General features: G+C 47.7%; 1 protein-coding gene across 2 annotated transcripts in view; it reads left to right on the top strand.

Moving 5' to 3' along the window:
• ME3 (malic enzyme 3) overlaps positions 1-25,790 on the top strand; it is a 189,120-nt gene that overhangs the window by 128,791 nt on the left and 34,539 nt on the right. For both annotated transcript variants that reach the window (XM_045818138.1, XM_045818137.1), the window contains exons 6-7: positions 3,974-4,135; positions 15,116-15,219. In XM_045818138.1, the coding sequence (XP_045674094.1) occupies positions 3,974-4,135; positions 15,116-15,219 (266 nt within the window). The remainder of the gene's footprint in view (positions 1-3,973; positions 4,136-15,115; positions 15,220-25,790) is intronic.

The following is a 25,790-nucleotide window of genomic DNA, read 5'->3' as shown; positions in this document are numbered from 1 at the left end:
CAGTGTCCGGCGGACTGTTGTGAGCTGTGAGCATCCACTTAGGGACGGCAGTGGAAGGCACTGGGATGGACGAAGGTGTCAAGGGTGGAACCCGGCTGAGCTTCATGTGGCCAGACTTCCTTGAAGCCGCATTTGCCAAGGTCTCCCCTTTGTTTCACTTTCATTTACTCATTTAACAAGTCATTATTGCATGGTTTTTCTGTGGTAATACTAAGCTAGAGAGAGATGAAACCACTAAAAATTCTAATATATAATCTTTGCCTCAATAATCATTATAACCCTAAGAGCACTACCATTCACTCATCATGTACTATCTACAAGACACCCAGTTAAAACAAGGCATATATTAATTCATTTCATCTTTTCAGCAACCTAATGAGTTAGGTATTATTATTATTATTCCCACTTCATGGAAAACTGAAACTCAGAGAAGTTACCTGTTGACCCAAGATTACCTACGGCAAATCATCAAGGGGCCTGGGTTCCAATACTGGTTATAAGATTCCCAAACCCTGCCACTAACCTTTAGGCTATTTGGTGCGATAAAATCTGCATTAAAAAAATGTTAAGTAAGAACCCAGATACTATCACCATCTAATGTTTGAGTAGCAGATGTGGGGCTTGGCAAGCAGTGAGCACTCGGTAAATGTCCGTGGGAGGCAGGCAGGCAGGGTGAGCAGGCCTGCTGTGTGGCAGCCATAACAAGTGCTGGGAGGTATCACATTCACTTGCAACGGGCAGGATTTGCACTGCTGGGAGGAGGAGCAGGGCCTTCTAGGGAATATGGAAGCTGAGAGGTAATAGATTATTGATGAATTCAGAGTGTGCCTGGCAGGAGTGAGGGGGCCGGTTTGGCTGGAGTAGGCAATTGTGTGCAGATGAATAGCAGGAGATAAGTTCGCTGGGTTCAAGTCATTAAACAGTTAAGCATTTTGAACTCTATTTTTAAGGTATTATTTATTTTTAGAGAGGGAAGGGAGGGAGAAAGAGAGAGAGAGAGAGAGAGAGAGAGAGAGAGAGAGACATCAATGTGCGGTTGCTGGGGGCCATGGCCTGCAACCCAGGCATGTGCCCTGACTGGGAACCGAACCTGCGACACTTTGGTTCTCAGCCCGCACTCAATCCACTGAGCTATGCCAGCCAGGTGAACTCTATTTTAAGGACAGCTAGAAGACACTAAAGGTCTTTGAGCCTGGGCACGGCATAATGAAAGTGGACTTCTGCCCTGGCTGGCATAGCTCAGTGGATTGAGCGTGGGCTGTAAACCAGGCATAGCAGGTTCGATTCCCAGTTAGGGCACGGGCCTGGGTTGTAGGCCATGGCCCCCAGAAACCGCACATTGATGTTTCTCTCTCTCTTTCTCTCTCCTTTCCCTCTCTAAAAATAAATAGATAAAATTTTTAAAAATATATTTAAAAAATACTAAATACTTTAAAAAAAAAGAAAGTGGACTTCTGAGACAATGACTCTGACATTGGTTGACAGAAGAGGTTGGAAGATATATGAGGGTCTGGTTGTGAAGCTGTTGCAATAATGTAACCATTAGCTCAGTAGGATTAAGAGTGGACAACAGGTGGAGGTGAGACAGTCCCTCAGAGGAGGTGGGATGCGGTAGAATGTCTTGGGACATCCCAGCCTGGGAGGGTGTCACTGTGGCCCTGTTACCATTGTGAGAGACCCCAGAGTTGTAGAGTTAACACCATGAGTAGTAGAATTTAACTCCTTGTCATTCACTGGCCCTCAGCAGAAAGCAAGTGTAAAGGAATGGGAACCAGAGCAAGAAAGCTTCAACCTTCTAGGAAAGACGATAGAGAAATGACCAGAGTGTGAGCCCTGAGGGGCAGCGGGAGGGTACAGGTTCCACCAGAGAGAGCTGCCAGGAGGAGGTCAGAGGCAGGCTGCCGAGAGGGTGGCACTGGGGCAGGCAGAACTGTGCCAAGAGCACAGGGGCTTTAACCCCACCCAGTGGGGTGGTAGAAGGAGCCCTGGGGCAGGAACCCAAAACCTGATTCAAGTCCCAGCCAGCCAGATACACCAGCAAAGTGACCTTGGCAAGCCTCGCAAGATTAGATATCTTTCTAAGATAACTGACAAGGAAACATCAAGTCCAGTGCCTGGCACGTGGCTGATACTTAATCCTGTACAGAATATGAAGGTCTAAGAGCTTCAGTTTGCTCAACCATGAAATGAGGATAATAATCTCAGACCTGCCTACCTGCCAGGGCCAGGAAGGATCAGGTAGCTTGGGGGTTGTGAGCGCTCTCCATGGAGGCAGCAGACCAGTCTAAGGAGGTGGTCATCTTTGTGGGTTTGCACTCTCCAGAGACCCCCTTGCAGAAGCTGAAGAGTGTTTTTAAAGAATCTCTATATCTATTTCTATCAAAAGGCAGTGAAGCCCTTGTGTGTGCTCGCCCCTGGAAAGAGAGAGAAGTGAGCAGATGCCATGGGCACTTTGGGTGCTGGACTTGTACGCTCTTACAGGGCAAGGATGGGCCTTCATCTGTTCATCCCCAGTGCCCAGCACTGTACCTTTGTGGACTGAACTGGCCCCCACGGTGCCTATGGGCATCATGCCTGGGGCCAACCAGGACATCCGTAGCTCAGCACTGTTCCTGCATCTGGCCCCAAACCATTTCCAATGAAGGGACAGGTGGCCTCTTAAACTTAACTCATCTAGGGATGGAGGGACCTCATGACAGTGAGCAGGCAGGGGTGAGGTGCCCTATAAACAACTTCATTGTCACTGGGAAGGGCTCTCCTTGGCCTGGCATTCAAAGTTCTTCACAGTTTGATTCTTGATTGACTTTGCATTCTTTTTTTTCATGCCTCGCACCCCCTCCCCACACACACAGCCTCTATCCCCCCATCTCTACGGTGGACCTTAGTTTCCTTTTGCATCAAATGCCTTTCTCCCAGCCATACCGCTAATGAACCAGTTCAGTCCCCACCTGTCCAGCATCGGGTGTGCGTGTCCCCTCATCCTTGGAGCAGCTCTCCCTTCTCTCAGTCTCTGCCGCCCTGTCCTGCTCTGCTGTACTCACACTTTCCTCCCAGAATCATAATTATAAATATACACATTCCATCTCTCTTTGGCACCTTAGTTCTTTAAGGGCTGGGCTCATGCATACTTATACTTACAGATGAGCAAACTGAAGCTCCTTCCCCCCCACAGGATCTGGCACAGTGTCTATGCAAAGTAGGTGCTCCATAAATATGTATTAAAGAACTGAATAAATGAATATCCATCCTCATAATATAATTATTTCTAACATCAACATCAGCTTAATCAGCATCTGTTAACTCACAGTAGGTAAGCCTTGAACTAGCATTATGTCTATTATCTAGGATGCCCTCGGTGAGTTTTTGTGGGGGTTTTTTTGTTTTTTTTTTTGGCCAAAACACAAGGGTAATCCCAGGACAGATTGAGAGCCCTGCTGGTTTTATGTGACATAATGGCCCCAGCAGATGCCACAGGGGGGCTGTCCTTTGTACACTGGGTTTATTATATTCAGGCGCAGGCCCCGGAGCAGGGTCTCTACATGCTGGGGTTGCAGCAGGAGCACGCACACTCGTTTCTCATTATCTCCTTTGCTCACGTCCTGCCCTCCCTGCCCCCCAGTCTCAAGCTGGGAGTGTCTGCCTGGTTTCTCTGAGGGAGACTGACTAGATGTGTTTTCCCTCCAGCTGTTTCTGTAGCCCCCACCTCGACCTCTGAATGCAAGACAGGTGTCTTTCTGTCATCTCACCTCAGTGGGCTTTCTCACCAGCCTGCCAGAAAGTGGAGGGGTGGGAGAAGGCCTGGCCACCTGCAGCTGAACGAATCCTTCGGCTGCGTCATCTCAGACGAGCAGTTCCACTCCCCAGCAGAGGCAGTGGGCATCCAGGTGTCGGCCTGACATGCCAGAGCTGTTTAGACTGGCCCTGTCACGGGAGGTGCCATTCGTGACTGACAGCATCCTGCTCTGTTCTTCAGGCCGTGGTGGTGACTGATGGGGAGCGCATCCTGGGCCTGGGAGACCTGGGCTGCTATGGCATGGGCATCCCTGTGGGCAAGCTGGCCCTGTACACTGCGTGCGGAGGGGTCAACCCGCAGCAGTGCCTCCCTGTCCTGCTGGATGTCGGCACCAACAACGAGGTAATGCACTTGCCTGCTCCAGGTGGTGGCTGTGGGGCCAGATGGTGGCATCTGGGATGTGGTGGGGGGCACTTTTGTGGGGCAATTGCATCTACAAAGCATCAGGCCATTGCTTTGCTGGGTCCCCTTCGCCAGGGCACTGTCTCTGCACAGCTGTAGAGTGGAAGCAGTTTCTCCTCCCTGCTTGCCCACCCCACCCCACCCTCCCCACACTTGTCTCTTCCCTCAGCCACTGCTGGGTCTCCTTGCCCCTCTACCTCCTGAGGCCTCCACAGTGACCCCTGCTCCAGCTTTCTCTGCTTCCTTGTTCCAGGACTCCAGGCAGCTTCCCTTTCCCTCGAGGGTTCTCTCCAGCCCACTAGTGCAGAGGGCCACTGATGAAAGTGGCTGCGGGGCTGTTGTTTTTCCCAGCATTTTAGAGACCAGCTGCCTCAGTGAAAGGATCAATACTCAAAGCCCCAGGGCCAGGGGCTGACAGGTGTGGACGAGGCAACTGAGCGTCCTGCAGCCCCAGGGAGAGGAACTGGCCCAAGCTGCAGGAGATCCACCTATAGGATTCCAGGTGGTTCGGGATCTAAGCAGCTGCAGCTTCAGCCAGGAGTGTATCTGCTCTGAGGGCCACCTCCCTGGAACACGGGCTCCATGCATGCCTCTGGTCCCAGCTCTGAGGCCCTGCATCAGAGAACATGAAAACCATCCAACAGGTCCTTCTTAATGACATTTATCTCTGAGTTTAAAACAAGTGCATGTTCATGTTTTTAAGATTGAGAAAATCTAGAGAAGTTTTAAAACAAAATATCAATCACACAACCAACACCAATCCCTGTTTACTTTTGGTATATTTCCTTCCAACCATTTCTCCCCAAAGCATTTATGAAAACAAAACTGGGTTTTTATGGCATATACAGTTTTATGTCCTGCTGTTTTCCGATGTGATGTATGTTGTCAGTTCCCTCGCAGGGCGTTAGCCATTCTTCCACAACGTCATTTTAACAGCTGCCAGCCACACGGTAACTGACATTAGAAATCCTCCACTGTAGGACACTTAGGTGGCTCCCAGCACTCCTGCTGGTGCTATTGCGCTCTGACACCCATTTCTGCAGATCATGATGATTTCCTAATGATAAACTCCAAGAAATGGAAATATTGAGGCAAAGGAAATGAATATTTTTAGATTCTTAATTCATACCGTCAAAAAGTCATATGCATTCTGCAGTGACCTCTCTCCAGAAAACTTGCCGCTGCCTCCTCCCTAGACACCACACATCCCTGCTTCCAAATGGAATGAGCACTGCAGCCCCCAGGGAGGAACGATGCCTCCTCAGGCTTCATCCACAGATACGATCAGATGAGAGAGCAGGGCAGACCCTGTTTCAGAGCTGGGAAATCATAGGGACAGGAGGTGGAACAAGGGGAGGGGGAGAAGCACTGACCAGAAGAAGGGGTGCTGGGCTCAGTACCTGACAGCTAGGTGAGTCCCTGCTCCAGTCTAGACTTGATCCCCTTCCGCTACAATGAGGAACGGGGCCAGAAGTTTCTGCGTGTTCTTCCACCCCTAAAGCTCTTTCCATATGCTTCCCGCCAGCCTGGAGACAGGAGGCTGGATGGTGGCACAAGACTTCGAGTGGCTTGTCAACAACAGTCTTCAAGGCTGGCGTCACATTGTGGTTCCCTCCCCATAGCCACATGCCTGGGTTTTACTAAAATTGTCCCTCCACCACAGAGAAGATGTTTCCAGCAGTCGGTGCATGTAGCAAACTTTGTTTTAGTTATTATTCCCATCTGCAACCTCCTGCTGTGGGTTGGAGTTCAGTGAGACCTCCAGCTGGATTTCATTGAGACTTTCATTCTCTTTGTTTCCTAAAAGCTAGCTCTCGGCAAGAAATGGGACAGCTTGAGTTTGATTCTGAGACCACTGCTTCCCCTGGAAGAGTACTGGTTGCCTCTAGCAGGTGCATTAAGTCCTTCCTTTGTCATGGAAGGTCCAACACCCAGCAATGATGTGCTGAAGTTTAGGGCTGGCCCCAACTTGTAACAAACTCACCAGGAAAGATGGCAGGAAACCATGAGTAATCGTGGCTGTGCCCTTTATGCAGACCACCCTGCTGAACCCTGATAATAACCCTGTGGGAACAGCATCCGTTGGTCCCCTCTGTGACAGGTGAGGAGGCTGAGGCCCAGGGGAGACCAGCTAGAAGTGGCAGGGCTGGGACCCTACCCCACACCGCACCATCTGCCCGGGTTCCTGTTGCTTCATAACTAAAGGTCATTTCTCGATTTCTAGAATTTTTGTTACCAAAGTAGCTTTAAAGCATCTTTTTAAATCTTTATTTTTAAAAAAGGGAGTGGCATTTCTCCCATGATGCTACATTTGTGTTCCCTTCTAATATCTGTCTGTGCACATGCAGAGACATACTTATTACCTGGTTACGTGCCCATAATTTTATTCTAATTTTTTCAACGAAGATTATTTTGTGAACACTTTCTCTTTATTTATTTAACAAGTTAAACTTATTTATCGACACTGAAACTTATTTATCTATTAAATTTATTGATTGAGTGTTTAGTGGGTGTCAGGCACTCTGCTAGGCAGGAGGGAAATGAATGAGAGGCAGGCGTGGGTGGCAGGTTGTCAGTGTTTCAGTGCCGGCACCTAATGGATCATCTTAATGGCTAATGTGTTACATCTACTCAGAGTGTCTGCTTCTCCCCTGCGGCTTCAAGCCTCTGAATCTGAATCGCCTCTCCACCCTGGTTGTGGAAGGAGGTGGCTTCCACCAGCCTGCTCCCTCCTGTCAGGAAGGGCCAGAGAATCCCCCACTGAGAGTGGGAGCACAGCCTGAGGTGCCCTTGCAGCATCGTGAGAGGCAGAGAAAGCAGTTCTCACCTGGGGCCTCTAAGACCCATACCACCCCCTGCAACGTGCCGGGTACAGTTCTAGGGATTATATATTTTCATCTCACTTAATTCTCACAAAAGCTATTGGGGGCATTGTTCTCCCCATTTTATAGATGGGAGAACTGAGACTGTAACGTATTAGCTGCTTACTTCAGGTCTCACAGCTCTATGTCAGTGCTGGGACCCAGGTCTCTCTGGCTGCAGAGCTGCCTCGTCCTCCATGGCGCATTGCCCTAAGATGTCCAGGGTTTGTGTTACAGACTAGGTAAAAAAGACTGGAAAAGTAGGTGTTTCACATCATCAGGATCAAATCCGGATGTACTGATGCTACTTCCATGGTCCCCCCACTTCAAAGAAAGGCGAACCCCCATCAGACCCTCTTCAAGAAACTCAGGACACAAAAATCCAAAGTCACGAAGCGGCTAACGCTGGGAAGACAGTGATTTACCTCTTTTCAAATGGATTCACTGTGTGACCTTGCTCACTATGGTTCTTTTTTAAAAAATTGTTTTTTCCCCTCAAAGTCTTGGGGCACATCTCCCCCTCAGAGCCTGCCAGAGCAACAGGACAGCCATGCAGCCTCCGTCTCCCACGTCACTGCAGGGAGGGTGCTGTGGTGACGGTTCTTAGTGCCAGAACTGCTAGGCCATCTGTGTGAATGTCTCTGTGAAAACTCTTGGGGCAACAGGAGCTTCGAGCCACAGAAAACACCCCCCAGGCTTTCTGTTGAAAGAAAGCATCTGCCGTCTGAGGCCCTGAAACTCTGAGTCACTTCTACCTGACACACCAAGGAGGTTTGGGAAAACAAATAATGGGAGGCAGTGAGCCCATGAGGAAGGGACACTCCACAACTACAGCCCAAAGGGGCAAGGAGGGAGCCCCTTCCAGCTAGGCAGTGCGCCTGCTCTCAGCTCCCCAGCCGGGCATGGGTGTGTGCATTTTGTTGCATCCACATGGCAGAGCCACACACTGCCCATGTGAGAAGAGACCTGACATACTTCCAGTTCAACCCCCTTCACCTCACATGGGAAGCAGGGTCCCAGAGCAGAAACGGCTTCCCCCAGGTCTTAGTTAACACCCAGTGCTCATCCCACTCACTCCATGCTAAGGGTTCTGCAGAGCAACCTGGAATCTGGAGGCATGGCTTTAAAATGGCCCCTGAGCCCTGGAGGGCTTCTCCTGGCAGAAGTCTTGAGCCTTGGGGGATTCACCTCCCAAGATGCTAAGTGAATCTGTGGAACCAACTGATGGGGGGGGCATGGGGGCAGTCAGGTCGTGTCAGTCAGCGGGGAGAAAACCCGAGGAGCAGACAATCAGCAGAGCCTGGTGAGCAGTTCTTTGGGTGTTCCGGGATCACTGAGAAAGCAAGGATCGCCATCTCAGCTGGGTGTGGAAGGGTTTCCTCACCTCTTGAGGTTGTCCTTTGGTTGCCAATAAATCATCAGCATTGACCACATGGTGCCAGCAGAAGCAGGCGCACACTCCCAGTGTGCAGGTGACCAGTGAGGGTGCCCTCCCCAGGATCTGGGTCTCTCACCCTTGGGCTCAACTGAGCTTCCAAAGAAATGTGTGGTTGTCATAACTGCCACCCTGAGGGGCACACTGAACTGTGTCTGCAGTGTGAACCAATGCCACGACCTCCCCAGACCCCCTGAGGCACTCTGAGTGACATCGGGTGCCTGTTGCTGTACACAGTAAATATTTTCCCAGACTAGAAGGTTCGTCTCTCTTCTCCCTGAAATCCAGTGCTCAGCGATAGGGTGAGGAAAGAGGAGGAAACCATTTTGTTTTCCTTGACATTTCATCTCCGAGGAGAACCTTAGGAAGTCAGAACGGTGCAGACAGCCGATGAGGGCGTATTAACTCCCACAGCAGAGGAGTGGGTTCTGACTCACCTGCTTTGGATAAAGGCCTTAACCCGAAGTTACTGTTCTAGACTTATTTAGTTCCGAACCCTGGTAACTGTCTAACAGAGGGGAAGCAACCAGGCTTAAAGGTGAGTAAGCTGGTCCCACTTGGGAAGACCTCTGATCTAGAACCTGTCCTTTCCACCCTGCTGATTCCACCAAATTTGCTTTGTGACCTTGGACAGCTCACTTAACCTTGGGCCTCAGAAACTCATTTGGAGGAAGCTAAACCAAGGGATTTCTAAGACCTTCGTAGTTCTTAATTCAGCATCTCCTTAGCCCAGCTCTAGAATTCATGCAACTCACAGCAGTAAATACTTCCTAAGGGCCTGCTACGTGCAAAATCACTGGAGAGATGCAGGTGAGCAGAGCACCGGCTCCCAGGAGAGCTGGCATTATGCAGCAGAGATCATCATCCCCAACTGACAGAAGAACATTGAGGCAGGGAGAAGTTAAATACCTTGCCCAAAGTCACAGAGCTCATTAAGTGACAGAGCCTAAATTCCAACCCAGGTCCACCTGTTCCAAAGCCAGAGCCCCTTCTGATTCTAAAGCCAGGCCACACTGAGGTTGCTCACGGGGGATGTCCTGAGCAGGGCACCGGGCCCAGCAGGGCCCTCTCCTCTGCAGTGCGCTGCCTGCCAGCTCTAAGATTCCTTCTGCCCCTCTTGATAGGGTTACCAGATTTAACAAAGAGAAATATAGAACAGTGATTAAATTTAAATGTTCGATAAATAGCTAATCATTTTTTAGCATAAATACATTCCATGCAATACTTGGGGCACATTTAAACTAAAAAAAAATTGCCCAGCTAAAATTTAAGTCTAACTGGCCATCCTATATTTCACCTGGCAATACTACCTGCTGAAAACTTCTCTTCTTAACAAGCATCTGAGGAGGCACAGGATAGAGGAGAGCTGCAAGGAGAGGATCCAGGCCTGTTAACAGTTCGGCACCCTGGGGCAGTCTCCTTAGAGACACTGCTCAGTGGGACACGGGCAGAGTGTGGACTTGTTCCATGCCAAGCCAAGACACCCATGGGAGTGCCACCTTTTGCCACTTTGGAGAAGCTGTTTTCCCTCCTGCCAGAGGAGATCAGCTCTCTGGCGCTGTGCACATGGACTTTCTCCTTTCTGGCTGTCACTGTTCCCCAGCCTGGTCTGCGGGATGACAGCCTAGACCTTCCCAGCCACTACTGAACTCCTTCTTGGGAGGACCAGGCAGAAGGTGAAGAGCCACCCCAGATTCCCTAGTCACCACAACATCAAATGAGGGACAGAAAGGGCACTGTCATGAGACCCAGACAAAGCAAGTCTAGTTTCAGCTTAGCTGCTTTCTGGCTCTGTGAGCGTGGGAAATTTACTTAAACCCTTGATGCCCTGGCTGGTGCAGCTCAGTGAGTTGAGCGTGAGCCTGCAAACTAAAGGGTCTCCCCTTTGATTCCCAGTCAGGGAACATGCTTGGGTTGTGGGCCAGGTCCCCAGGTGCAGATGTATGAGAGGCAACCAGTCCATGTATCTCTCACACGTCAATGTTTCTCTCCCTTTCTTTCTCCTTCCCTTCCCATCTCTCTAAAAATAAATAAATAAAACTTTTTTAAAAAGAAAACCTTGAGCTCCACCCCCTCATCTGTAAAATGGGAATGAGAATACGTAAGACAAAAGGATCAAATTAGTTTTGATTAAGGAGTGAGTCACTTGAAAGTTCTATATAAATACAAGAAGCTATTGTTTAGTATCATTTCCAAATGGAAACTTTCCAATATTTTTGTGTTTAGTGTTGAAGTACTTCAGGCACAAAGACATCTTATAAAAATAAATATAAGGACTTTTTAAAGCTTTGTATAGTCACCTTTATAGTTCAGTGGTACCTCATCATGATTGACCTTGCATCTTAAATGCAGGTATGCTGAAAACTTTTTGAAAAATCCTAAAATTCTTCAGGAGCACTGGAGAATTTCACTCACCCCAGAAACTGCATGTGCAGCACTGATAAATTCACTCTTTAGTGCCTGATCCACCACCAGTCACATCTGTGACTTGTCAGTGTTTCAACTTACAGGTTAACACAGACCCTTTCATCTCTGTAAGAACTAAAAAGTGAATGTTTTCTACAAATGCCAAGCATTATACTATTTTCATCATCCCTGTGCATGCTTTTCCAGGCTGTTGTGTGTGCATGTTTTGGACAATTGAAATTTAGGATATCTGTGTAACTTTGCACACTGCTTTTTTCACTTTAAATAATCTCATGCACATCTGTCTATATGACTGCAGAGTCTTAAAATCCAGCAATTTTAATGACTGTCTAGCTGTCCATCAAGTCGTATACCACCATTTACTTTATTGTTTGCTCTTGGCTGAATGTTTGCTGCCTTTAAGTGGCTTTTAGATGGTTATTTTGAAAGTGACAGGGAATGGTAGGCACCAGATATGTCCCACTCTCATTCTTTAGTCCCAGACACACAGACACACACACACACACATGTGCACACCTGCCAGGGCAGACCCTAAACAATCTCAAGGATGTGTAATGTAGGGAGTGAGGAGGTTAAGAAGAGAAGGTAAGGACTCACCACCACCTTCTAATGTGTCCTGTGGTGCCTTGAAGAAAGCATTAAACTGACCTCAGATTATGTTGGACCCAGAATTGGGGGTGAGGGGCTAGGAAGGCAGATATTCCTATTTTTTTCTGTCCCCTGCACCTTTGCCTAACCACAGCCTACAGCACCATCAAGACAGCATGGATCTAGAGCAGTGTCTTTAACAAAAAATAAGTCAATACGGGTTGATGTGCAATAGAGCCACCTAAGCAGCTTGGAGGTTAAGCTGATGAACTCTGGAACCAGGCAGCCTGGGTTTGAATCCTTGCTTTTTCACTTATAGCCTAAGGTCCAGACAGATTTTTTAGTCTCTCTGTGTCTTGTTGCTTCATTGTTATAAAATGGGGAAAATAACCACACTTATCTCTGTGTCCGCTCACATCCTCCAGGAAACAGGTGTGAGAGGTGTATAGAAAGAAACACCTGTGAAGAATAAAGGGTGGGAGCAGAAGTAGTTGGTGGGTGGGTGGGGCCTTCAGACAATGACACTGACGTGACATCTGTAAAAGGAGAGAAGGCAGGAGGGAGACAGTAAGAAGAGCTATCTGCAACCCAGTCCTGGGAAAGTCTCAAGCCAATGAGAGTCCCTGAGTAAAGATGGTCTGAGAGGAGCCTCAGCACCCTAGCACCTAGGACTGGCCCGCCCTAGCACCCACTGTGCCCAGTCATGAGCTGGGAGCGAGACGGAGAGAATATGGTTGCTGAAAGCCATCCACCAGCTACCCTCCCTCAGCAGGTTCTCTTAAGGGAGTTCTGAGCTGCACATCTCCGTTGCCACACCCTGTAGGGGAGGTTCAAGACTTAGGGTGTTTCCCAGTATGTGGCACATGGGAAGCACTGTGAAACTAAAGCTACTGCTATTACTTTTTAGTGTGGGTTATAGTTCCCAAAGCTCTTTCACATATATGACTTCATTTACTCATCACAATCACTCTTTGCTATTGGTAGTTTATTCCCATGTGACAGATGAGAAGAAGGCTTGCGAGGTCTTATGATTTGCCTGAGGTCACACAGCTAGTCAGTGGTGGAGGTAAGACTTGACTCTCAGCCCTTGGTGGGCTCAGCCCAAGGCACCCTCATCTCTGAATCCTGCAGCAGCAGTTCAGATGGAGATGACGATTACAGAAACCTGGTCCTCAAGGAGCTGGCACTTTTGTGAGATGGCACTTTTGTGAGAGGGACACAAAATTAGGTAACTCCTGGAGACTAACACATGGAACTACTTTCTATTTCCTAAACACATAGGATACTTTTCCTCCTCCTACTCCAGCCCCAATCTTTCTTTGTGCTGACTTCTCAGCCTGGAGGGCCCAGTCCACCCATCAAAATTTGTCTATCTTTTAATGCCTAGCCATTTTCTCTGTGACAGAACCCAACCATCTCCAGTGGGAAGTACTCCACTCCTTCTCTGTGCTGCCACGTGCCACACTTTGTTCCAAAGCACTGTTACTCTGCCCTGTAGTAGAGTTGATAGTTTGCTCATCAGCCACCTGCAACAGACTGAGCAGCCTGAAGCCAGCAACCATGTATCACCCATCTACAAATCCCCGTGAGGCCCAGTGTCAGTGACAGGCGATCGGTAAATGTGTCATGCACAAATGAGTCCACTAACTCTATGGAGGGCCCCCCTGTGGGGGTATAGAGGAGGGGAGAAGTCAGCCAGTGGGCATGGTCATCACACCAATGCAGGCACAGAAGATACCCAAATACTGTGCGAATAGCCTGGCAAAGACCTACAAGAGGTAGAGTGGGGGTTGCCTAACACAGGCTAGCACTAAGGTGGGCCTCTTTCTTAAATTGAAATTTCTGGTTGTATCATTCTTTCCTTGTATCAGACAACCAGGCACATGGTATATATTTGGTAAGATTTTGTGGAAGGGAGGGAATCGGGAGCGGGGGGAGGAAGGAAGGAAGGAAGGAAGGGTTTTTTAAATTTAAGTACAGGTCAGTAGCTTTGGATGACACCCAATACTTCAATCCAGGTGCTGCCTATGACAATTTTGCCCCCAAGATGACATTTGGCAATGTCTACAGACATTTTTTATTGTCACATCTGGGAGTGCTACTGACTTATAATGGCCAGAGATCAGAGACCACTGCTAAATATCCTCCAATACGCAGGTCAGCCTTCACGTCAAAGAATCATGTAAGCAAAGTGTCAGTAGCACCACTGCTACCAAACAAAGCTGTTCGGCTGCCTGCCACCATACACACATATAACACAATAATTGGCCAGGACGGAGAAAGGTTTTTATTAAAAGACTGCCCAATTTGGGGGAATGGAAACTCCCTGGCTTCAAGCCATTTTCAAGCAAAACACAGAAAGAAGCCAGACACCCCCAGGACCAGAATCAGTGTCCAGATACCCTGCTCCATCCCTTTCTGTCCTCCTGGGGCCCAGGGCCCTTACGTGAACCGTCTCCATCTCTCCATCTCCAGGCCCTCTCCCTCTTAGGAGTGCGCACCTGTGGGGCTGCCATCTTCATTGCCTCACTGCAGCTCCCTCCCTCTCCCAGGGCCAGGGCACACCACAAGGTCACTGCAGTTGCTTGTGTGAGGGGCTCCATCTGTGGGGCCCTGGTGTCCAAGGCTGCTTTTCACCCCTGGGGCCAGGGAGCACTCCCGACCCATGTGTCTGTGTGCTGCTTCAGAGCAAGAGAATGGGAGTGGTCCAGGACCTGTTCTATGCAGTATGCAGCTACAGTGTCCCACAGGCTACTGCTGGCAAGGCACACATCCCATGCAAACCTGCTCCTCACCAGGCAATCAAGGGCAAGGCAAGAGCTACAAGTGGGGCCCAGTTCCACCAGGTACAGAAAATGCTCTGCCCCCCCATCCAGGCAGTTGAGGAGAATGCAAAAAGCACTGATACTCTGAGTTTTCCATTTAAATATTCCACCACCCCCAAATCCTGCATGCTGTGGCAGCGTCTGCTTGCCAGGCAGTTTAGGTTAACGTCCATCTCGCGTGTCAGCCTGCACAGCGTCTCTGCCCCTCCTCCTCCTCCCACCACGACCCAGAAGTGGGTAGGAGGGTCTCTGGCCTCCTGTGCTCAGGGCACAGTGTCTCTGCCCAGGGCGGGATGTTGCTGTTTCACCTCCATAATACATGTGTGTTGTGACCTTTTCAGCCCATGCAAGCTCTGTGCAAGCTGTGTCACGAGCTGCACTTGCTGTGTACCCCCCTGGGGGAATGGAAATCTGTCACACAGTTCTGGTTGTGATTTCAATCCTGCCACCTTCAGCACTTCCTGACCCCTCCTGGGGGTCTCTCCGCTTTGCCCAGCAATCTGGCCATATCTGCCCTGTTACATCACTGCTGAGAAACCCTAAAATAAATCCACAGCCACAGTCAGAGGTTGGAAGACTGTGTCTGGGAGAGGCTTGCCTGTTCAAAGTATCCTTGGTTTCTAAAGTGGGGACCACCTGGGAGCCCACTCCCAGTCAGGGGCTTGCCTTCAGATCCTTCCAAAGATGATACCTGGGGATCTTTTTCCCCCACTTCCCCACTCTCACCCCCTGGTCCTTCCTGCTAAACCAGGACACTTGAGGACACGGATGCTATCTGTTCCAGGAGCTGCTCAAAGACCCTTTGTACATCGGCCTGAAACACCAGCGTGTGCGTGGGAAGGAATACGATGACTTGCTGGATGAGTTCATGCAGGCTGTGACAGACAAGTAAGTGGGTCAGTCTCTCCCTTTCGAAAGAGGACTTCTAAGAGGTAGTATGACTGAAATCAACACAGGTTTTGGCAGATACACAAACAAGAGACAGTAGATGTGTGCTTTTCCAGGTGGTCTGAAAATTCCTACTAGACCCCATGTACTTGAAAGCCTCAAAGCCAAATGGGCTTGTTGTTTGGGAGAATGTCTGGGAGCAGGGAGGGGAGGGGCGAAGGCCGATGGCTGAAGGTCTGTGTTCTGGACATAGGTAAGTGTCCGATATTTCAGGAGGAAAACGCCCCTAGCCTGAGCTGCTCTACGTTCTCAGCATAAATAGGAACATTGTGAGTGGTGGAGGAAAGAAATGTGCCCTTCTAACAAAATGGCTTTGGAAGGCAGCCTGCCAGGTTATTTGTCACTTTCCACCTCTACATGAGGACCAGGCGGCATTAATAAAGTGTCGTGGGCTGAGCCTATGAGGTTTATGAGGTGTTATCTCGGCACTGGGGTTCATGATTTGGTGCTTCTGCCCCCTCTTTCCTGCCTCATCTGTCTGCCATCAGAGCCCCCTGCTCACCCTGCAGTAGCTGGCCTGCTGCTGGCCCGGAGCTCTGGAAACAACCTCTCCACCCACCCACGTTCAGTCTGACAAGCCAGTCAGTCAGTTCAGAGTTTCAGCAGCCCAGCAGCAGGTCCCAGCAGACCCAGAAGGTCCCCTTTTCACTCAAAAACCTGCAGCCAGCCTTTTTTGCTGGCCCAGGAGTGACCAGGTATGGCAGAGCTGGCCTGGACATCTCTCAAACCTGGACAGCCACTCTAGCCAAACAGTGGCCGGAGAGAGCTGCTCTAGCCTCTGCAGCCCGTGAAGTCTCATTTGGGTGGACCTTTGCAGTAGGAAAACTGATCCTCCCCCTCCTTCTAGGTGTGTGACCTTGGGCAAGTTACTGAACCTTTAGTTCTCTTTATCTGAGGATAAGAAGAAAGCATTTTGCTGTTTTTGTGGCTTTTGATTTTGTTTCTTAAGATGAGAAAAAATGATATTGAAGTTATATAGAATGGAATGGTCCTGTAGAAAAAATGGAAATTAGGCCCTGGCCAGATGGCTCAGTTGGTTGGAGCATTGTCCTGTACTCCAAAAAAGTTGCAGGTTTAATCCCCAGTCAGGGCATGTACAGAAGGCAATCAATCAATTTTTCTCTCACATTGATGTTTTCCCTCTCTCTCTCTCCCCCTCTCTCTTCCTGTCTCTCCCTTCCCTCTCTCTAAAATCAATGCACATATTCTCCAGTGATGATTTTTTTTAAAAGAAGAAAATTAGTAATGGAGTGTGGGGTGTGGGGACAAAAGTTCCTTAAGAAGTAAGAGGGCAAGGTTCTAGTGTCTGGTCTTAGCTGGGAGCACAGAAGCCCACCTGCAGGGACAGAGGGAGGGCAGAGGTGGGCAGATGTGGTGGGGGAGTGTGTGGGGTCCCCTTTGGATGAAGGCAAGGTCATCTGCTGAGAGTGAAATGGGGATGGAGGTGATGAAGGTTTAAGGATGGAGGCAGTATGACCTGGAACGTCCAAACTGGGGGACTAGAGGATGACTACTGGGCAGCTCCATGGGCCCCCTTGAGGTTACTCTTCATGAAGTCAACTTAGGACAATTATCTTCTTTCTGTGATTTTCGCTAGTCAGTTTCAACTGTCTGGGTGATGTGTAGGAAGAGACGGAGAGTAGCATTGGGATTTTACCAGGCAAGAGAGAAAAAGAGAGAGAAAGGAATTGGGAGTAGATTCAAGGGCATGATTATGATGTTGTGTCATGAGATCTAGGTTGGGTCAGAAGGGACAGGAGGACACGGTGGAGGAGAAAGGTAAGGGGCAATACTATGATCAGTGTGGATGGTGAGTCCTGGTGATGCCTAAGAGTTATTGAGCTGGGTGCTAGGTAGAATGAGCTGGACAGAAAGGACTTGGTAATTGGAACATTAGGTGTTTAAAGTTCAGATTATGGAGGAAGTGCTGCCATCGAGATATGACCACCAAAGCAGCTAATGCAAGGGTCAACCACGTCAATAGGGGCATATCAGCTAGAACAAGGGAGGTGAACACGATGAACATCCCAGTTCACTCTCCCCCTTTCAGACCATCCTGAATTCCGCACTTGGTTCTGGACAGGATGCTTTGAGGGTCATAGATTCCCAAAAGTGCCTTTGGAGAACAATAATCACGATGATGGGGTCGCTAAAGGCTTAGCCTCGTGGGAGAAGAGTTAGGAGCTGCTCTGTACGTCAAGGGCACGGGACTCCCTCCAGATATCTGAAAGCTATTCTTCCAGAAGGGGATTAAACTTGTTTCTGTATACTCAAATGGGAAAAAATTGGTAAAATTCCAGAAAAGGCAGTTTACAGCTCAAAATAAATCTGAGCTATCTCACAGTGCACTGGACCTGCTGTGAGAATGAGTTCCCTGTCACAAGAAGAATTCAAGAATAGGTTGCATGGCTTATTGTTGCTGCTCTTATAGAAGGAAATTTAAGCCTTAGGTAGTCTTTGAGATGCCTTTCCACCTCAGCATTCCATAGGACCTCTCAAGATCCCTGGCTGGCAGGATAGATATTATTATTCCCATTTTATAGAAGAGGAAACTGAGGCCTTGAGAAGCCAAGGAGCCTGTCTCAGGTCACACAGTGTCTGGCAGGACTGAAAGTTGAACCTGGGCCTGCTGACTCTGAGGCCAGAGTGCTTTCTACCATGCTGAGCTACCTGGGGGTGGCTAGAGAAGGGGGTGAAACGGGCTTTGAGAGCCTGGTTTTTGCTTCCTGTTTCCAGGACTCCATGCTTATCCAATGAGTCAGTCATTCTGTGATTTCCCACAGGGAAGTCCTCCTATCCGTGTGAGAAGGTTACATAAATGAAGATGTAAGAGGTTCTTCAAATTATCATTAAACTCAATTCATAGTCTAACAGGCATACAAGCAGACCAGGGGGAAATCCTTGGGGAGAGCCGTGCATCAGCCAAGAGGAATGTGTCGTGTGTCATGTGTCCTGAAGGGGAAAAGATGTTGGGTTGTTTTGAGACTCTAATAACCTAACGCAGATGTTTGTGGATACTCTAGGTAGGAAGGAACTGGTCTCCCCAGGCACTCTGGGGAATATAGTAGCCCCAGGATGGAATGTCCAGCCTGGGAGTGAGTCAGCAGCCCTAAAGCCAAACACAATATATTTTAAGAAAGAATCTTGGGAAACACTGACTCCTGGAAAAAAAAAATTCTTGTCTCTTTCCAAACATCCTACTAATGAAAATCGCCATCTTATTGCCCCTACCCACTCATTGGGATGTATCATAAGATTTTGGGGGGCCTGAAAAAGAGTCATCATGGCCCAGTTACTCTCCTGGAGTTTGGCCACAGAGAAGGACCCATCAGGACAGAAGACATCTCTGTGTAAAGCTGTGAACCACAGCGATAGGTAACTGGGAGTTTCCCACTCAAGACCAAGACAATGCTTGATGTTTCCGTGACAAAGACTAGTCATTCTGTTCTTCCTGCTCTTTCCCTACAATATGGTGGGACCCGGAGCATTGCAACAAAGGGGCCAGTTTTCCCCCTGGGTTCCCATTTATGTCATGAATTTCTGTTTCTTACAGTAGGACAGGTGGGAATGGTCTGTTTTAAGTCTGCACCTGGAGCCCAGGTTCTGTCTGATACTTGGCCTGGGTTGGACAGAAGTTTGATGTCAGCAGCAGCAACAGCCTTTAGGCAGATCAAGAAAGGAAACCACCTCCTTTCTCCCTAGCTCCCCAAACCCTAAAGATAGAGATTGCTAAGCTGCTGAGGTAAAAGTGATAAAGAAGAAGGGAAATTACAGTTTTTTGTTTGTTTGTTTTTAAACTGACTTTTTTTTAGTCATCTGCATTTTAACTCCAGGGAAAAGTCTTCTTTTTGAGTCTCTTCTTTCTATCTCTGGCTGAATTATCTCTCCTGTGCCCTGATCAGATGGACAGGGAGCACAGCTATCAGTACTTGTCAGGACTTCGTACAAAGCAGAGCTCCAAAGCTCAAAGCTGGAAACCAGGAGGTGAGTTTCCAAGACTGCCCACTGGCCCCAGGTCTGTCGTGTCAAAGCGCACCCCCTGCTTCAGTTATCTACTGCTGTCTAGCAAGCCAGTTGTGACTTAACACACTTATTTGCTCTTGATTCTTGCAAGCTGAGCTGGCTTAGCTGGGGGCAGTTCTGCTGGTTTTGTCAGTGGGGCTGCTTTCAGCTGGCAGATTAGCTGGCAGCTGGGCTCCTTTCTCCACCAAGTTTCAGGGTCTCTCCCTCTTCACGTGATCTCTCCATATGGTCTTTTCTCTCAACAAGGTAGCTGAACTTGAATCTTGACAATCCAGGGTTTCCAAGACACAAAAAATGAAATTTTCCAGCCTTTTTAAGGCTGAGGCTTGAAACAGGAACAATGTAACTTCCACCACATTCTCCTGGCTAGAGCAAATTGCAGGTCCATACTGGATTCCGAGGGAGAAGATAACGCAAGGATATAAACACCGAGGGGAACGATTCATTGGAGAGTCACCACTGGAAAGACTGCCACACCCCATCCAGCCTGGGAAGCACAAGGAATGGTGCAGCCAGTGTTATGGGAGGTTGTGCTCTGCAAATGCAAGAAAAGCAAGAGAGGAATAACACAGATACTCATAAAGTGGGGAAATGTATCATAAAAAAATCGATATGAGGGGCACCATGGCAGTGATAGTGGAGCTCTTGGCTGTGGCTGGAGGAAGTGAATGGTTTTACCCAGAGGGCCCTGCGCCACCTTTCTCGGCTGGCCAGGGTGTTCATGCTCTCGGCTTTCTGCTACACGCTGGTGCTGCTGCTCACTGCTCATCTTCTTCACCATCTGGCACAGTATAGTACAGATGAGCTGAAGACTGATTACAAGAATCCTATAGACCAGTGTAATACCTTGAGTCCTCCTGTACTTCCATCCACCCTTTCTTCTGGGTCATGTTTCTTTGTGCAGCAGAGTGGCTTCCACTGCTCTCATTGTGTGCCTCTTAGCATATCATATTTGGAGGTATGTGAGTTGACCAGTGATGAGTGGACTTGGACTCCGTGGCCCTGCAGCCATCATGAATGCAGACATTCTAGCATATTGTCAGACTGAAAGACATTTAGCAAATTAGCTCTTTATCTTCCAGACTTTGTTTTACTACCTATACTGCATTATCTGGTCAGCTCTTAGAACAATGCACAACCCTGTCTGGTATGGCTCAGTTGCCTGGAATGTCTTCATGTTGACAGAAAGGTTGCAGGTTCGATTCTTGGTCATAGCATGTACCTAGATTGTGGGCTTCATCACCAATCTGGAGGCACAGAATCCCCGGTTCAGGCACATACGGGAGACAACTAGTCAATGTTTCTCTTTTAAATTGATATCTATCTATCTATCTATCTATCTATCTATCTATCTATCTATCTATCTATCTCCCCCCTCCCTCCCCCTTCCCTTACTCCTCTCTCTCTAAAACAATAAAAAAATGTCATCAGGTGAGGATTTTTTTTTGAAAAAGAAACAGCCCTGGCTGGTGTGACTCAGTGGATTGAGCTCTGGCTTGCAAATTGAAAGGCTGCTGGTTTGATTCCTGGTCAGGACACACACCTGGGTTTCGGGGCAGATTCTTAGGTGAGGACATGTGAGAGGCAACCAATTAATGAATCTCTCACATATCAGTGTTTCTCTCCTTCTCTTCCCTTCTCTCTAAAAATAAACAGAAATAAAATCTTTTTAAAAAGGAACAGCACACAGAAAAATTGGTCCAGTTAAGTGTGTGAAAAAGGAAACCAAATGAAGGGGTTCTATCCATCAAGATCTTGTTTCCCAGAGTAGCCTATGGAATCTGACCAGTTACTTTAAAATACGACTCATGCCCAACACTCTATTAGGCACCATAATGAGATTGAAAAGAAATAAAAGACATGGCCTGTGTCCTCAAGAATCTTATAGACCTTCCAAAAGGACAAAAAAAAAGTGAAGTGGAGGTAATTAAAGAAGAGTTAAGGTCTCAACTGTTTGGTGTTGACCATCAGCTCAATGGGAATTTAGAAAAGGAGCAATCAGAGATGATTGGGAAGAGATGGAAACTATACAAATTCAGGTTCAAGTATGAATAAGCAACAGGAAAAAGAACACATTTCATATAGATGATACATAGAGAGAAAAGCAAGAACGTAGGAAAGGCAAGGAGTACGCAGAAGACTCGAAAAGACTGGCCCAGCTAGAGATGAATGCGCACTGGTTTAAAATAAGGTTAAGTCAGAATGGAGCAGGCTACGATAGGCTTTAAATCCCAGGCAGAGGGTCATAATTATCAGAGTGCAAAAACACAAAGGGTTTCAGCCACCTGAACCAGTGGTTTTTAAGCCATGCTTCCCTGAGCCCCAGGCATTTGCAGAGGTGCATCAGGTGAGCTAGAAATAGAATGCTTCCCAGCTACCACATAAGATTCACACCCCAGGAAATGTGCCCTGACCAGCCTGGCTTGGGAATTCTTTCCTGGTTTGCAATCATAGAGTAACTTATTGGTTGTATAATTCATTTGTTAATAAATGATGCTCTTCATTGTGACATCTCTTCTATAATTGTCTAGAGCTTTTCTTTAAAGTTTTTTTTTTGGCCTTTCATTTGTCACAGAGCAGAGATTAGGCAGAGATGTGCCTGGACTGTTGTAGAGAGGTCCAAGTATCACACAATCAAAGTATGGACTTTGAGAATCATTTTTCCTCAGGTCCTATGATTCTGCAACGTCTCTACCTGACTGGTAGTTCCTGGGGGTGGGTGGTGCAGGAAGCATGACTTATTGATGGTGGGCCTGTGGTTAGGTGAGGATGGGAGCTGGCTGGGTGGTTGATTGGCTGGTTGAAGGATTAAAAGCCTTCGCCAAGCTAGTTATCATTTAGAATGGACTGAAGGTTATGAATGTGACCACATCTGAGGAAGCTCAAAAGGAATTTTGGGATTCATTCTAAATTCTCTGACCTCTGAAGAAGGAGGACATTTTTCCAGTCTCAGCTTCATGTGGTTAATTGTTAACAGTCCAGCTCCTACTCATTCCCATCAGAATAGGAGCCGGATGTAGCACGATTATAAGACTCTCCTGCCTGCAAGGAGTCTGTCTGGGGTCCCAAAAGGGACTGGAGGGCTGTAGCAAAATGCAAAACAGCACTCAGCTCTAGAACCTGTTCATTTCCTCCATGGCCAAGCAGCCTGAACAACGGAGAGAGTGTGCAGTTCATTAGTCAAGGTTCGGCCTCAGGGCAGAGGCCAGAATGTGCCTTGGGAAGTTCAATGACTGGGGAGATGGAGTCAGTGATGCCAGGTGGCTGCTTCCTTTTCATTTCCCCTCAACAGCCCAATTTTATCTCCTGGCATCAACAACAGGAACAAAATCATGCCCAGACCTGAAAGTTTCAGATTATAGCAGAGAAGGTGAAAGAATAGAAGGGTTTTTTTCTCCTGATTTCCCTCAGTGGATTAATAATGATAATAATAATAACTGTATTTTACTTAATTTGTTACTATGTATAGACTCTGATATGCTTGATACACTATTCATTTAATTCTCATAGCAATGCTGAGGATAGGTACTGTTATTAACACCATTTTAAAGGATGAGGAAACTGAAGTGTAAGTACCTCACCTAAGAAAGGGGACCCTATTAAGACCCCACCCACTAACAACAGTGGTTAAAAGGACAAACTCTTGGGCTGGACTGTCTGAGCTCCAACCTCTCACCTGTCACTTACTAACAAGCTACCGATACTTCATTTACGTATGCCCACAGTTCCTCATTCTTAGAATGTTTTTTTAAAACTTAACTTGTAGAGTTGCTTATGTTGGATAACTAAGACGATCCATGTAAAATGCTAAATATTATACCTGGATAATAGTAAACACTTAAATAGTGTTTGCTATTATTATTATTAATTTAGGCAATTTCCAAAGCCACTCTCCTTCTGGCAGTGCTTCGGTGGCTGCCCACTGCATTCGTGCTGGAGCTCAATTATCCCCTAATACATCCATCACCTCCTTCCCTAGTCCCCACTCGTCCATCCCCTGATGCCAATGCTACTTTCCTGCTCTTGTCCGATTCTTCTTCCCCAGTGCTGACCCTAAGTGGGGGTGAGGGACAAAAACTAAACAGCCCTGGAAACACTGGGTGTCACTGGTCTCCATTTCAGGTCCCCAGGAAGTGCAGTTAGTAAACACCTGGTCTTGGGGTGGTGAGCACACAATACAATGTACAGATGATATATTGTAGTATTGTACACATTGAACCTATATGATTTTATTAGCCCATGTCACAATAAATTCAATTAAAAAAAAAACACTTGGTCTTCAACCCCTAAACCTAATCAGTTTAACTTTGCTCACACCCTTCCACCAGGTGGAGATATCTGTGTGTACCTGTCCAAGTGAAATCTCATGGTTTCTGCAGTTGTTTCAGTTGAGTGTTGTTTGGACCTTATGGCCCCACCATTCTGAGAGTACTGTCCCCTTGCATAACCAAACAGCTTTTTATGCAACACAGTAATGAAAAGCAGAAACTTTCCCAAGGACAGAAAAGTATCAAATCACTGCACGATCAACCCGCTGATACTGACAATAATTATTAAGAGGTTACACATACAGACCCTCACACTTTGCTCCTGGAGCTGGAAGGAGACTTGGATGACTTCACCCTCCCACCCTCTCCTCACTGCCTGCACGCAAGCCACACAGCCTTCTAGCTGCTCCTTCAACTTGTCATTTTCAACAGAGCTGCAGAGCCTTCCTACCCCAGCCTTGAAGGTTCTTTCACTTTCGTGGCTGTTTCCTTCTCATCATCCAGGCTTGGCAATGGGTCTACAGCCAGTCAGGGTCTAGTGCTGAGGCTTCTACAAGGCAGGAATTGAGAGCTGCAGAAAACAGGGAGCTCCAATGGCTGCCCCCGCCGTGAAGAAGAAAAAGGCTCTGCTCCCCAACATCACTAGGGAAATGACAAGGAACTTGGAGTGGGAGGAGTGTTTCTTGGAGGAAAAACCAAAACACCAAATCTTCACCACATGTAAATCTAGAGACATTTACAATATACACACAGTGCAAAAATTCCCAAGAAATGAGTGTGTCCCCTCCCGGTGATATGGCTGGAGAACCCAGCAGATGGAAAAGTAAAACTTCCCTGTAGAAACACTCCCACACTCATGCTGTGGGAAATTCCTTGAGGGAAAAATCAGTGCTCCAATGAAAATAAATTCATGATTCATAATAACCCACACGGAAACAATTCACATATGGGAAAATCAGATACACAACTAGTAGAACAATTAGAACCCCAAGAAAAATGAATAATCTGAGAAAGATTATAAAGCAGCTCTACCTAAAGGTATAAAAGAATTAAGTAATAAGGAAAGTACCCACGCTGGCTAGTGTGGCTTGGTGGATCGAGTGCCGGCCTGTGAACCAAGGGGCCACTGGTTCAATTCCCAGTCAGGGCACATACCTGGATTGTGGGCCAGGTCCCCAGTTGGGGTCACATGAGAGGCAACCACACATTGATGTTTCTCTCCTTCTCTTTCTCTCACTCTTCCCCTCTCTCTTAAAATAAACAAATAAAATCTTTTTTTTAAAAAAGGAAAGTACCCAACACTGAAAAAAAAATGTCAGACAGATTTCTAAAAGAACCAAATAAAACTGCTGAATTGAAAAAGCAGTCATGGAAACCCAGCAGCACGCACTAGTGGTAGGGCAAGGCACTGTCAGAAAACCCTAATCCTCAGAAACCACTGCCCCCCAACCCCATTCCTGACTGTCCAGGAGGGAACTGGGACACCAAGATGTTTTTTCCAGAAAGATCCCCCTAAACTGCTGTTGATGAAAGAGAGCACTGTGTGAGGGAAGAAGAGGATGAGTAGGACTTGGATCCCCAAGCCCCAGCTTTGTGGTCCAGGCTGGGCATTGAGGGTGTGGCATGTTCGCCCTCTTCTCTCAACCCTCCACGTGGTCTGCTCATTGAAACTCACACATACACGGCCTCATCTTTTTCTGCATTCACTTTATTAGGCTTAACCAGACTGTTTTTTTAATAGTCCTCACCAAATACATTTTTTCATTACTTTTAAAGAGAGAGGAAGGGGGAGGGACAGAGAGAGAGAGAAACATTGATGTGAGAAACATCAGTCAGTTGCCTTTTCATATGTCTTCTGATATGGGGTCAAACCCAAAATCTAGGTGTATGCCCTGACCAGGAGCTGAACCTGCAGCCTTTCAGTCTATGGGTCCATGCTGCAACCAACCAAGCCACACTGGAACAGGGCTTTTTTTTTTTTTTTAAATCCTAACCTGAGGACATTTCCCCATTGCTTTTAGAGAGAGAGAAAGAAACATTAATGTGAGAGAGAAACATCCTTTAGTTGTCTCCCACACGTGCCTGGACCGGGTATGGTAAGCACCCAGACCAGGAATTGAACTCACAACCTAGGTGTGTGCCCTGACCAGAATTGAACCTGCAACCCTTTGGTGATGGGATGACACTCCAACCAACTAAGCCACACTAGCCAGGGCCAGG

This window comes from Phyllostomus hastatus, unplaced genomic scaffold, assembly GCF_019186645.2.
Source record: "Phyllostomus hastatus isolate PE091 unplaced genomic scaffold, TTU_PhHast_1.1 phas_scaffold_317, whole genome shotgun sequence".
Taxonomy (NCBI): Eukaryota; Metazoa; Chordata; class Mammalia; order Chiroptera; family Phyllostomidae; genus Phyllostomus; species Phyllostomus hastatus.
The sequence above is the reverse complement of the archived record's forward strand: the minus strand, read 5'-3'. Positions and strand labels throughout refer to the sequence as shown.